At 34.3% G+C, this 14,625-nt stretch overlaps 1 protein-coding gene across 1 annotated transcript in view; it reads left to right on the forward strand.

Moving 5' to 3' along the window:
* LOC111056054 (leucine-rich repeat serine/threonine-protein kinase 1) overlaps positions 1-14,625 on the forward strand; it is a 236,411-nt gene that overhangs the window by 131,191 nt on the left and 90,595 nt on the right. Inside the window, 3 exon segments of the mRNA XM_039420334.1 lie at positions 1,557-1,834; positions 6,690-6,835; positions 10,260-10,404. Of these exon segments, the coding sequence (XP_039276268.1) occupies positions 1,557-1,834; positions 6,690-6,835; positions 10,260-10,404 (569 nt within the window).

Here is a 14,625-nt window from a genome sequence, read left to right on the forward strand (position 1 = left end):
TTTAATATATATATATCAGTCTTCAAATAATAGAAACCAGTAAATACAGTGTAGTAATACATTTATTCAAAATGGTTTGAGGTCCTCCTCGTTAGTTATACGTTTTACCGGAGAGTCTTGTTGTTTACGAATGAGAATCTTTGCATCACTCACCCAGACATAAGCTAATTTATTGTTCTTTTTAAGATCTCTAGCTTTATTGAGTAGAAATTTGTTGTATGCAGTGAGATGATCGTTCACATAGATATAACCTGGTGGAAGATTACAGTTCAAGTCTCCATTTTTCAAGTGTCCTTTTGCTTTCGCCGCACATTTCCAATTAATTTTGGCAGTTCTTGACGTGAAGCGAACTATTATAGATTTTGTCTTATTTTTAGAAGAAGGAACCCTATGAGCAACAGAGATATCGTCTCTTTTGAACGGAGTATTAATCGCTCTAGCAACAGATTCTAGGATTGTGTACACATTTTCATTTTTTGTCTCCGGAATCCCTGCTATCTCCAAGTTGTCCAAACGAGTGTACTGCTGTATTTCATTAATGTCTCTTCGAAGTTTAATATTTTCAAATTCCAGCTTCTTACACTGCTCTTTCACTGATTTGTTTTCTGCGCGCACAGTTTCCAATGACGATTTCAAACTTTCAACAGTTGAATTAAGAGTCGTAATGATTTTACTCAACTCTTCGAATTTATCATTAAATACCTTAGTAAGGGTGTTTTCGATAGTTTTTGTCAAAGTGGACTCAAGATCGTTGCTGTCGGTTGAAGAAGACTTTTCTTTACATCCGTCGCACTTCCAAGTTGATTTCTTCACTCCGAGTTTTCTAAAATTCTCTAACGTACGAATTTTAGTACATGTTGGATGGAAAAAATTCCTACATCCACAGCATTCTAGGATATCTTTTGAGTTGTTGAAATCCGATTCACACTTGTAACAAACATCAGCCATGGCAAACAAAAAAATTGATTCGAAATACTTAAATAACACAGAAAAATAATTGACGATCGTGTACGAGATGGCACGCTTAACAAACTATCACAGTAGTTATCATACAGATAAGGCAACTCGAAAAGCACGACCGTTCGCTCTGAAAGCTATAGCAACACTGATCATTATTTGACAAGTGATTAGTGAGTGTTATTTTGTTATTCAATTTGGTTTGTAAATAATCTAAAGTAGAACTTTTTTGTTTTCAAATGATTGAACTGGAAATTGAACCTGAAATCAAGTGTATGGAACTTAATCTTTTTTCTGGACTATTTATAGTATATACTTCAAAATTCGGGGAAGAAATAGTTTTGGGCTGTGCCTGTTAGTCCTTCCCCAATCATTTTAAAGAATTGAGTTCTGTTTATCAATAAATAAATAACGAGCGAAGTCGGTGCCCCGATATTATAAATTTAACCAGACAAACCAGCTGTGTTTACTTGATAATCCAATATCGATGTTAATCGATATATAATATTGATATTACCATCGATACATCAATATCGATATGATTATTGACATTGCGATACAATCAACAAACTGTAACATTACACGTTTTTTTTGTGTAGAAATCAGTGAGCTTCCTCCCCACATGGGCCTGCTGTCACGACTGTGGAACCTGAACACACGCGGCTGTAATCTGCAGGAACCCCTCAAGTCGATGATCGAGTCGAAGAAGTACAAGACAATGGACATCATTGGCTACTTGAAGTCGGTGCTGGAGGATGCCAGGCCCTATGCGAGGATCAAGTTGATGATAGTTGGCGTGCAGGGAATCGGCAAGACCTCGCTGTTGGAACAGTTGCGGCAGGAGGGGAGTGGCAGTTACCGCAAGAAACCAGTCGAGGTAAAGTGGAAATATTTTCAAAATTAATGACAATCTTAGGGTACAAACACACTGAAAGCGGAGCGGAGCTGAGCGTAGCGTGGCGTTCTAGAGCTGAGCGTAGCGTGGCGTTCTAGAGCTGAGCGTAGCGTGGCGTTCTAGAGCGGAGCGTAGCGTGGCGTTCTAGAGCGGAGCGTAGCGTGGCGTTCTAGAGCTGAGCGTAGCGTGGCGTTCTAGAGCGGTGCGTAGCGTGGCGTTCTAGAGCTGAGCGTAGCGTGGCGTTCTAGAGCGGAGCGTGGCGTAGCGTGGTCAGAGCGTTCTTGATACACACAGGAAGCGTCTGAGCGTCAAGCGTCAAGGGCCTAGATAATGGCGTTGTCTAGTTTGCACAGACATTAATTGTGAGAATAATTACTTAAAGTATTGGATATTAGCTAAGCCTGGTAGGACAGAGTGGGTTAATGAAATAATTAACATAGATCGTCGACTATTTGTTGAATATCACCATCTGTTTGATGTGTTAAGAAAGCATGAGCCCCGATTTTTCGAGTGCTTGCGAATGTCAACTACAACCTTTGATTATATTTTGAGGAGAGTGAAGCCTGATTTGGATAAACAAGTCACTAATTGGAGGAATCCAATATCTGCTCAAGAAAAACTTGTATTTAGAAATTAATTACAAAGTTTAAAAGTTTGTGTTTCTTCAATGGTTCCAGTTTTTTTAAATAACTCAATAAGATTCAAAAGAAGGCACTCAGATGTATAGAGAAAGTGAATAGGTTAGACTCTTGTAGGCCTTTATTTAAAAAGCTTGGTCTATTAACTGTGCCATCTTTGTATGTATATGAAGTTGTAATGCATGTGAAAACGAGTGGTGTGATCCAGAATTCAGATGTTCATGAGTATAATACGCGAAAATGATTATCATATAATGGGTCACAATAGTAGGTTATTTGAACAAAAACCAGATTATATTGGTAGGAAATTTTATAACAAGCTACCTCAAATCTTGAAAAGTAATGATGATTTGAAGATTTTCAAAAAACAAAAATGAAAAAATATTTAGTTGATAGAGCTTTTTATAGTGTACAAGAATTCCTTTCAAACCTAAACTAGGTTGAACTACTTAGTGTTAGAATTATTATGTAATAACATGACTTGTCTTATACTCCATGACTGGAGTCTTTAGGACGTAATCTAAAAAAAAAAAAAAATTATTCGTTACAAATGGCAATTGAGTGGAATATTTCTACTAATTTATTAATTCAAGCCATCCAAATTCAAAATGTATAGTTTTCATGTTTATTTTGCACTAAAATGTTATAAAAATTGTACAAGTGAAATTCTAACCTTATCTTGGACTTTGTCTCCTATAAATTTGGAAGGAAAATAGCTCAAGGACTACCTTCTTATTTTATCTATCTATGATATTACATAAGTGTCATTTTCATTCTAAATAAATAAATAACCCTAAGGTAACCATATTTCATAGAAATATGAATGAAATGGATTAGAATAGCCTTACTTTTGATTTCAAAGTGCAATAGATGAATGTTTTCTTTTGAATAATCAAATAATACACATTACAGGGGAATTTGGGCAAACATTAAATTAATATACTAGTGTACTAGATGGTGGGAAAATGTAGTAGAACAAGTGCATTATTATGTACAAGAGTAAACCACTAGTATGAGAATTATTAGGGCATCGCACGTTGACGCTTTGACGCTCCGCTTGTAGACGTTCCAAAAAACAAACCAGCTTGTTCCAAAGTTTGACGCTCCGCTCCGCGCTGCGAGTAGACGCTTCCAGTGTGTCGCTGTTCATTACTTAACATGATATTGTTCACGACGCTCCTCAACGCCACGCCACGCTCCGCTCTCAATGTGGTTGTACCCTAAGATATTGGTCGCAAGAAATCAGTCGAGGTAGAGTAGAATATTTGCAAAATTCATTCCAATCACAGATGTTTGTCGCAAGAAATCAGTCGAGGTAGAGTAAAATATTTTCAAAATTGATGACAATCTAAGATATTGGTCGCAAGAAGCCAGTCGAGGTAAAGATAAATGTTTCAGAATTAATTTACCTCACTTTGGACTATTTATGTGCCAAAATCAAGGAATTGAAGAAGTTTTGGGCAATTGCCTGTTTCTCTTTCCAAATATCGTGTTTGTGACTGTTCTAATACATAAATAGATAAATAAATAGATAAATTTCAACCTCAGATATTGGATCAACAAAAGATATCAGCTAGCTTAATTTCGTGTTATCGTGTAGGCACGTTGAACTGTCGGTTCTGGCTGAAGTTTCACAGTAGTGAAGCCCATTAATTTATAATTTTATGCTCAACATTTTCAAGATTAAACCTCTTTCTTTACTGCTCTTACATTCTTACACCTTTTGGTAGAGAGTTAGTGGGGAGGATATTTTTAATATTCTTTCCGAAGAATGGATATTGATATGTCCAAAGCTCCGCCAATTTATGTAGATGCATAACAATATAATTATCTATAGTTATTATATTACAAATTACTTTTTCATATCATATACAGTTCAATAATTATTTTCTTAGTCCATATTATGTAAATTCATCTATAATTTTGCTGTATTGTAAGCTATTGTATATAAGTGTATAAGCCAGTATATATTGTAATCTACATAAATAAAGTACTCAATCAATCAATCAATCAATTCTTACATATTATTTTACTTTTCATGTAAGTGCTGTGCAGCAACATAAGTATCATGTACAAGTTAATTAAATCGTTATAAAATTGCACATTATCATGTGTTGTGTACTTTATCACTTTCCCAATGTCAGTCAGCTCTGCCACCTTGATCGGAAATTTTCCTAAAAGGTAAGCTTGGTTAGGAGCAAGGTGTATAAATACAGGTCATGACACTAGTATTCCTTATGGAGCGGCCATTTTATGGGGTCTTTATGGCGGTACATTTGAAAATCCAATCTAATTCAATTTGCTCGTAACAAAATTATGCATTTTAAAAACAATATTCTGTTTTCATAATATGTGAAAACAGGTTTTCAATTCTTTAATCATGAAATTTCAATAATAAATGCTTCAATTATTCATTTATTCGTTATTGAAAATAGTTCTTATTCTTGTAAATTAGGGATTATGATTCATTTAAAAACAATAATCTGTTTTCATAATATGTGAAAACAGGTTTTCAATTTTTTAATCATGAAACTTCAATAATAAATGCTTCAATTATTCATTTATTCATTATTGAAAATAGGCCTAGTTCTTATTCTTGTAACTTAGGGATTATGATTCATAAGGCATTGGGACAAGATAGAAATATGCGAGGCCAACTTCAAAAAGAGTTTTAAATCTCAATTAAATCTAAAAATCAAAAATCAGGTTCCTAGTCGGAATCTAAATATTATTATTCTGTCGGAAGAATTTATTTTACAATTCAAAGCCAAGCAATATCCCATGAACAATATTACACAAAATCTGGTGTGGCGCACTCACACAACTTTCCGTTATGAAAATTTATCACCTGACGCTAGTGCTCCCGCGCATCTCAAGTCTACTATTCAAAGATTTGAGCCAGCTGGTGACAGGGCAATAACGCTGGAGAAACACGAGGTCTGCTATCTCTTCATAGTGAATCATTTAATAGAATCAACAGTTGCCAACAGTTTGCAATTGGATAATCACATTTTCTCGAATTTTGAGCTTAATTTGAATTTTAGGTGAAAATGTTACTGAACATTAATAGTAGAGATTCTCATGCTCAATCTTTTCCACACGAACTTTTTGTTTAAATTGTATCTGAAGCCTGATAATTGAGTATCTAAAATCAAACTTTGCATAGGTGGGGCGGAGCTCCTGAAATTTTTACAGATATGGGACTTGTGGCAGTTGATAGAGCTTATCGATGACTATTTCAGGTATAACTTTAGTCAAAATCGTTGGAGCCGTTTTCGAGAAAATCGCGAAAAACCCTGTTTTTGACAACATTTTCGTTATTTTAGCCGCCATCTTGTATCGCATTTGATCGAAATTGTTCGTGTCGGATCCTTATATTGTAAGGACCTTACGTTCCAAATTTCAAGTCATTCCGTTAATTAGGAGATGAGATATCGTGTACACAGACGCACATACACTCATATACACACACACACACACCACACACACACACACACACACACACACACATACACACACACACACACACACACCACACACACACACACACACACACACACACACACACACACACACACACACACACACACACACACACACACACACACACACACACACACACACATACAGACCAATACCCAAAAACCAGTTTTTTGGACTCAGGGGACCTTCAAACGTATAGAAATTTAGAAATTGTACCTTAATTTTTCTTGGAAAGCAATACTTTCCTTACCTATGGTAATAGGGCAAGGAAAGTAAAAAGAGTTTTAATTTCCCGATCAATTAAATCTAAAAATCAACAATTCAGTTCCTAGTCGGAATCTAAATATTATTATTCTGTCGGAAGAATTTATTTTACAATTCAAAGCCAAGCAATATCCCATGAACAATATTACACATAATGTTGTTCAATCTATAATGATAGCAGCTGATAAATTTGAAAATTGGTGAACTGGAACCCCATAAAATGGCGATTTTGCAATGCATCACGGAACTGTGTCATGACCTGTATTTATAGACCTTGGCTAGGAGGTGGTGGGTCAGTACATTCTCGTGTCTTGAAGAGGACAAGTGTCTTGAAGTATCAACAAGTTGAATACTTTACACGTTCACCTGGATATCAATTGATATCCAGGTAATTATATTGTAATTATAATTGTAATTATATTATATTATAGTTGTAATTATATTGTTTACAGCACTGGGCTAAGAGAATGGGAAATAAGAACATCAATGTGAAGACCTCGCGAGGCACTAATATGTCCACCGTTGGAGTGGATATTGGCGACTGGGTCTATGAGAAGAAAATTCGAGGCCAGTCCTCTCATGGGCCATGTGTTTTCAGGTACGTTAACCCGACTCTCCTTATTGTTAAATTCTATTAAGTTCTTTCATTAATAATTGTTGGAATGTGCCGTGCTTTTTTATTCACATTAATATCGTAAAAATCTTCCTTTATTTTCAGTTATGAATATACTTCAATGAGAGTGAGTAGGTCTACAGGTACAATTAAAAATTTGTATAAATTGAAAGTAGCTTCCAAATTTAAATTAAATCATTCTTTTTACAAACAGTGGTTTCATTCTTATGGCTGGCTTTCAGTGGCAGAGAAATATAGAATATTGATCAATGTTACTTGAGATAATTATTATTAAACGAAATCACAATTAAATGCTGTGAATCACCCCGAAGACTTCTGCTACTCCAAATATTGACAACAGGGTAAACAGCTAGATGGAAAGTCGATGAGCGCTACTATTCAAAAATTACTTGTCAGCCCGGGAATCGAACCCAGTACCTCCTAATTGCCGGTCAGGAATGCTCACCTTCACACCAAACAGACAATCTCTGGACAGCGCTCATCGAATTTCCATCCAGCTGTTTACCCTGTTGTCAATATTTGCAGTAGCAGAAGTCTTCGGGGTGATTCACAGCATTTATTTATTGGAACAGTCACAAACACGATATTTGGAAAGAGAAACAGGCAATTGCCCAAAACTTCTTCAATTCCTTGATTTTGGCACATAAATAGTCCAAAGTGAGGTTAAGTTTAAAATTTCTGTTTTCGCCAAAGATTAACACTCAGAAAATACGTATTCGAGATATGACTGATGAATTTTGAAGGGTTGATAAGAGCCCATTTAATTGGGATTTCGTTTAATAATAGTTATTCATTAATTAGCATTTGAACAAATGAAACTTCCAATTTATTTCCATATGTATACTTGAGATACCTGTATGCAAAGTAAGCTTTTTTAAAATGTCAATTAGAATAGAGAGCACTAATTATTGGAAAAGAAATAATGCTACCATAGGGAAAAATTTCAGATATCCTATGGTTTAGGTCGTTTATGTTCCAAATTTTAAGCCGATTATTTGTTAACCCAAGTCGGATATTGTAGACTACTGTCTGTTATCACTGTTTTGTTGGGGTGAGAGTATAAGAAGGGCACAGTATGAGAGACTACCAGCGTCACATAGCTTCACAAGAAAGAACTACTAAGACTATCATTTTGAGTTAACATTGAAAGCTGGAACATAAACGCCCTAAACCATGGGATAGGCTATACTCTCATGATATATTTTTTCTGTGCTACTACATGAATTATGAAACTTAGAACCTTTGAAACTATGAAACATTGCAACATTTATTTGTACATTCTATTATGGCTTGCAATATAATGTATTTCTAATTTTATCGTATGCGGAAAGCTAACTTAAATAGTTGTTCTGTGAACAGTAGACCTCACGCAGTTTTCTCAACCACAAGTATCTGATGTCACCTGTTCTAGTTGATTCAGTTGAATCACAATTCACAGTTGAATCATAATTTACTCTTAAAAATTGTTATTTGTTTTCTCCAAGATCAAAAACTCACTTATCTTAATAAACTCAGTTCACGTTTGAATTTGTATCTCATACGATAATATTTATTCAGTTCCGTGATAATCTTTCCATCTGATAAAAATATTTCTCAACTATTTTAAAATTAATTTTTTTTTAATCAAGAATATTATAATTTCTTCAGCATTATTTAGTTTATTTAATCATTTTTATTTTATTTTCGAACACCTATTAAAATTTGTTTTTCAAATGTGAGAATGTTGTTACTGATGAGCACGCATCATAAAAAATATTGAAACCCTACCTTATAGACACGGCCAGACATCTGTGTAATGCATGCAATGAATAATCCACTTGTCAGCTGATTGATTATGAATAATTCTATAGTCTGATTAATCCTATCTTCAAAGTAGATGATATATATAGTGATATCAGAGTATGGAGGAGTTCCTTTCCTTTTCATATTCTTAAAATACAAAATTTCAAAAAAACCTTGTGTATACATCGACGCGCAGTTGAAAACGGAATATTCCTGCCAAATCTCATCGAATTCTATCAACGCGTTTGGCCGTAATCGCGTTACATACAGACAGACAAAAGAAAATTCGAGTTGAAACATAGACCTCACTACGTTCGGTCAATAAGAGTATTTCAAGCCTAGATGGAGCATTAGCTGAACTACTAGAATCCAAGAAATGTGAAATAAAATGAACAATGTAGATAACGCCATTGCTTGATGAAAATAACATACTGTTAAAAAATGTATATTACTTGTAATCAATACACCTTCATATCACTTCAAATAACTCTGTGAACTCTTTACTAATAATGTACTTTATTAATAACTCTTACTATAACTAGTAGTTCTGCGAACAGTAGACCTCGCTCATAAATACAACTTTTAATCTAATGAGAAGGGCCAGTACAATAAGTACAGAATATTGCGAAGATTTAGCCATGTCATCTATTATTTTCTCCATTGAAAGTGCTAGAGACACTGTTTGAAGGGACACTGGACTTATCAAGGAGGTACCTTTATATCAAATACATACCTTTTAATTGAAAAAGACTAAGAAATTTTCAAAAAACCACAGATTCATTGATACTTAGAAAGACCGGTTTTGGTCTTTATCAGAGTTTATCAGAGATTGACAATGGTGTAATCACCGAAACCGGTCTTTCTAAGTATCAATAAATATGTGGTTTTTGACAGTTTCTTAGTCTTTTTCATTCAATATGAATAATTACCACAATATCAACTTCTCAACTACACAAAAAAATTAACCTTTATACCTTTACATACATTTTTTTCTACAACTGCAGTATTGGACTCCAATACAATAAAGATTTTAAAAAAATAATTATCCAATTAATTTGATAAATCAATTCAATAATAATAATAAGATGATTCAATTTAATCATAATAATCTATTTTATAATGATATATTATTAGAATAAGATAAAACAATTAGTATCATCTGTAAAACAAATTTGGTAGGAACGAGATTTGAACCTGGTTCTCACAGTGTGAGAAGCCACGGTCTAACCAACTTGGTCACCATGTGCTCGTCACAATAGATGCGAAAAAGTATGAACATGAATTGCTTTATCTTCAAAGACACATCCTTTCTGGATAGAGGTTAGTCTACGGTTTTTTTTAAATTACAAGAAAACCAGAGGTCTTATTAAAAATCGTTACACATACGTTTCTGCGCCTTGTTTCAAAGAACTTGCATACCAAATTTCATCCAAATCGGACAATAACTGTGGTGCAAACAAACAAACAAACAGACAAAAGCCGATCGAGTCGAAACTAAGACCTCAGCTTCGCTTCGGACAACTATTTAAATGAATTCTTATAACTCTTTACTTTTACTAATAATCTCTGTAAACTCTTTTACTAATTATGTTAATTTTCTGTGCAGAACGTGGGACTTTGGAGGGCAAAGAGAGTACTATGCCACCCATCAGTACTTTTTATCGAAGCGAAGTCTCTACCTGGTGGTTTGGAGGATCCCAGACGGACAAAAGGGCATTTCAGAAATAATGCAATGGCTAGTCAATATTCAGGTACACGAATTCTGTTATTTGAATCTTAATAATTTTTTGCCGTCTCATATTAGAGATTCTGTAAAGATTCACTGTTATCTAAGAACAGGAGAATGTACAGTCCAGGTCCTGTAGCTTTGCCTATCGGCGGAGGGCCACTAGACTACAATACTACCCAAACAAAAACATCCAACATTTTTGAAAATGTATCTTTCCATAAGCAACATATGCTCTTTTGTATCTTCTCAAAAGAACTTGTTGCATCCGGAAAGATACACAAGGAGCTTCAATGTATCTCTTCATAAGCAACAGACTCTCTTTTGTATCTTCTCTAAAGCAACTTGTTGCATTTGAAAAGATAAACAAGGAGCTTTAATGTATCTTTCCATGAGCTACAGATGTTTTTTTGTATCTTGTCAAAAGCAACGTGTTGCATTCGGAAAGATACACAAGGAGCTTCAATGTATTTTCCCATAAGCAACAGATGCTCTTTTGTATCTTAACAAAGGCAACGTGTTGCATTCGGAAAGATACACAAGGAGCTTTAAAATGTATTTTTCCATAAGCAACAGATGCTCTTTTGTATCTTCTTGAAAGCAACGTGTTGCATCGGAAAAGATACACAAGGAGCTTTAATGTATCTTTCCATCAGCAACAGATTCTCTTTTGTATCTTGTCAAAAGCAACGTGTTGCATCCGAAAAGATACACAAGGAGCAACAATGTATTTTTCCATAACCAACAGATGCTCATTTGTATCTTCTCAAAAGCAACTTGTTGCATTCGAAAAGATAAACAAGGAGCTTAAATGTATCTCTTCATAATCAACAGATTCTCTTTTGTATCTTCTCTGAAGCAACATGTTACATCCGAAAAGATACACAAGGAAAATGTATCTTTCCATAAGCAACAGCTACCCTTTTGTATCTTCTCAAAGGCAACGTGTTGCATCCGAAAAGATACACAAGGACCTTTAATGTATCTTTCCATCAGCAACAGATTCTCTTTTGTATCTTGTCAAAAGCAACGTGTTGCATTCGAAAAGATAAACAAGGAGCTTTAATGTATCTTTCTATGAGCAACAGATGTTTTTTGTATTTTGTCAAAAGCAACGTGTTGCATTCGGAAAGATATGCAAGGAGCTTTAATGTATCTTTCCATAAGCAACAGATGCTCTTTTGTATCTTCTCTAAAGCAACTTGTTGCATTTGAAAAGATAAACAAGGAACTTTAATGTATCTTCCATAAGCAACATATGCTCTTTTGTATCTTCTCAAAAGAACTTGTTGCATCCGAAAAGATACACAAGGAGCTTCAATGTATCTCTTCATAAGCAACAGACTCTCTTTTGTATCTTCTCTAAAGCAACTTGTTGCATTTGAAAAGATAAACAAGGAGCTTTAATGTATCTTTCCATGAGCTACAGATGTTTTTGTATCTTCTCAAAGGCAACGTGTTGCATCCGAAAAGATACACAAGGACCTTTAATGTATCTTTCCATCAGCAACAGATTCTCTTTTGTATCTTGTCAAAAGCAACGTGTTGCATTCGAAAAGATAAACAAGGAGCTTTAATGTATCTTTCTATGAGCAACAGATGTTTTTTGTATTTTGTCAAAAGCAACGTGTTGCATTCGGAAAGATATGCAAGGAGCTTTAATGTATCTTTCCATAAGCAACAGATGCTCTTTTGTATCTTCTCTAAAGCAACTTGTTGCATTTGAAAAGATAAACAAGGAACTTTAATGTATCTTTCCATAAGCAATAGATGCTCTTTTGTATCTTCTCTAAAGCAACGTGTTGCATTCGAAAAGATACATAAGGAGCTTAAATGTATCTTCCCATATGCAACAGATGCTCTTTTGTATCTTCTCAAAGGCAACGTGTTGCATCCGAAAAGATACACAAGGAGATTTTTTGGAGTTGGGTCCTTTTAGCACAACACAGCCTATCAGCTGACATTCATTCATTCATTTATTCATAGACAATAGATACAATGCAGGTAAAAACAACAGGCATTCGCCCAAAACTGCTTTTAAACCTTAATTTGGAATACACATGTTTATACAATTCGTTTAACATGCTGTTTCAATTGTTGGTAATACATTGCAACTTTCTCATTTATGAAGAATCTCTTTGTGTAGGGAGCTTCCTCCACCCAAGGGTCTCTGAATGATTGAGTCACACACTAATACTGATTTGTAGCACACATTAAACGAAGAATTTAACTTTGAAAACTTATAAAACTCCAACTTTTTAGGAGCTAATTTCAATATAAACCGACCCGGTAGACAAATGATTTTGCAGTGCCGTGAATATCACCCCGCGAACCGTACCTTGCCTAAATTCCGGTTCAAATTCACGGGGTCAAAGCTACGGGACACGTACTGAAAATTGGCTTCAACTTCAATAAATTCATCTTGACATATCGAATTACATAAAATAATTGAATAAGAAGTGGCATTAAATCGTCTTTCGGAGGAGACGATAAGCCGTCGGTCCCGACTACCTAAAAAGTAGTCGTCATCTCTCATCATCATCCCTCTCACTCATTACCTACGCACAAGCCTAAGAGCTTATGTGGGCATCACCCTCAGTAAAAAAAAAGGAAATCTTAAATTTATATGCTACTTGTTAATATAGGATTCGAATATTTATAGATTGATATTAATTAGTACATTCAGACTATTCAGATTGGAGGCTATCATTTAAATTACCTGTAATAATTACTATACAAATTTACACGAAATTTCAATAATTACATCTAGTAATGTTCTTCAATAAATGCAGTGAAGTGTTGAAGCTGGAAGCTGAACTGTAAAAGTTTGAAAGAAATGTATTGAGTCCTCTTCCTCTTTTTAAGCTCTTTCTTTCTATTTGAGTACTTTATCTTGATTGTGCACTCTTCACAGATGGTTACAAAAACAGCAAGGAAGTGCAATAGTCTGTAGGTTGCACTCTATCATTCTAGCATATATGTTTACTTACTATATACATATATATATTATTTTTCTTATTACTATTCTACTTTCTATCTTTTTCATTTTGTTATTAGCTTGCTTCTAGGAACTCTCCCCCATTCACAGACGTATAGTCCTCTTGGGATTCCACTTTTCAATGTTGTTACAATTGAATGAAAAAAACTAAGAAATTGTCAAAAAACCACTGATTTATTGATAATTAGAAAGACCGGTTTCGGTTATTACACCATTGTCAATCTCTGATACATATTAATGAGATTAATCCAGTGGTTTTTTCACAATTTCTTAGTTTTTTTCATTCAATATGAATAATTACCACAATATCAACTTCTCAACTACACAAAAAGTTGTTACAATTTAAAAAAAATTAATGTGATTTATCTTTATATTCATTATTTTATTGTAACTGAATTATATTGTACAAATTTGTAATTTCATGTGGAAATAAATTGAATTGAAAATGCAGTGGAGTGTTGAAGGAAACTGGACTATGAAAGCCAGAAAGCAATGTGATCAATTTAGATATTTGATTGTGTTGAGATATTTTTTTATAAATCAAATGTGCAAGCTTGAAGTGACAAAACCAGCTACATTTGGACTTGTATAAGTTAGAATTGGAAGCGTTTTGGGCATAAGCCTGTGGTATTCTTCTGAAAGTTGTGTAATTCTAAATGATCAAATAAATTTGTTACAACCTCTCCCAAAAGTCCACAATTTACATTTTAGCATAGATCCAATCTGCTATAATGAGGTCCACGTTATAATGGCAGTGTTTGATTAGCAATGGTATTGCTATCCTTGTCTATCATTCAACAAAGCAGATACGGCTATCTCTTTTTCGCTCCGCTCTGTTGCCAGATAGTCTTTTAACAATGTAGAATTAATATTGAACGTAATATTTAATCTTAATTATAAAATTTCATTACGAAATTATTGAAAAATATAATTTATTGCTTAATAAAATATTATTCATTATTTTAAACGAGAATGAACAGTTGATATTACATGAATAAGCCTGTTTCAGCTACTGTCTATAGAAGGCATAATTCTGACAAGACAGAGGATCGGCAACGTTTTTCTCCTATCTTTCTCCACTGCCATTATAACGTGGACCTCACTATAATATCACAGTCCATGAACTCTTCAATATTAAAAAATGGGGGTTTTCTAGGCCAATTATTGATTACCTCTACTAAAGCATTGAGTTAGCTCTAGATAACAGGAGTTAGCAAATTGTTTCAAATAGTTTATATAAAATGAAAA

This window comes from Nilaparvata lugens, chromosome 2 (genome assembly GCF_014356525.2).
Source record: "Nilaparvata lugens isolate BPH chromosome 2, ASM1435652v1, whole genome shotgun sequence".
NCBI classification, from domain to species: Eukaryota; Metazoa; Arthropoda; class Insecta; order Hemiptera; family Delphacidae; genus Nilaparvata; species Nilaparvata lugens.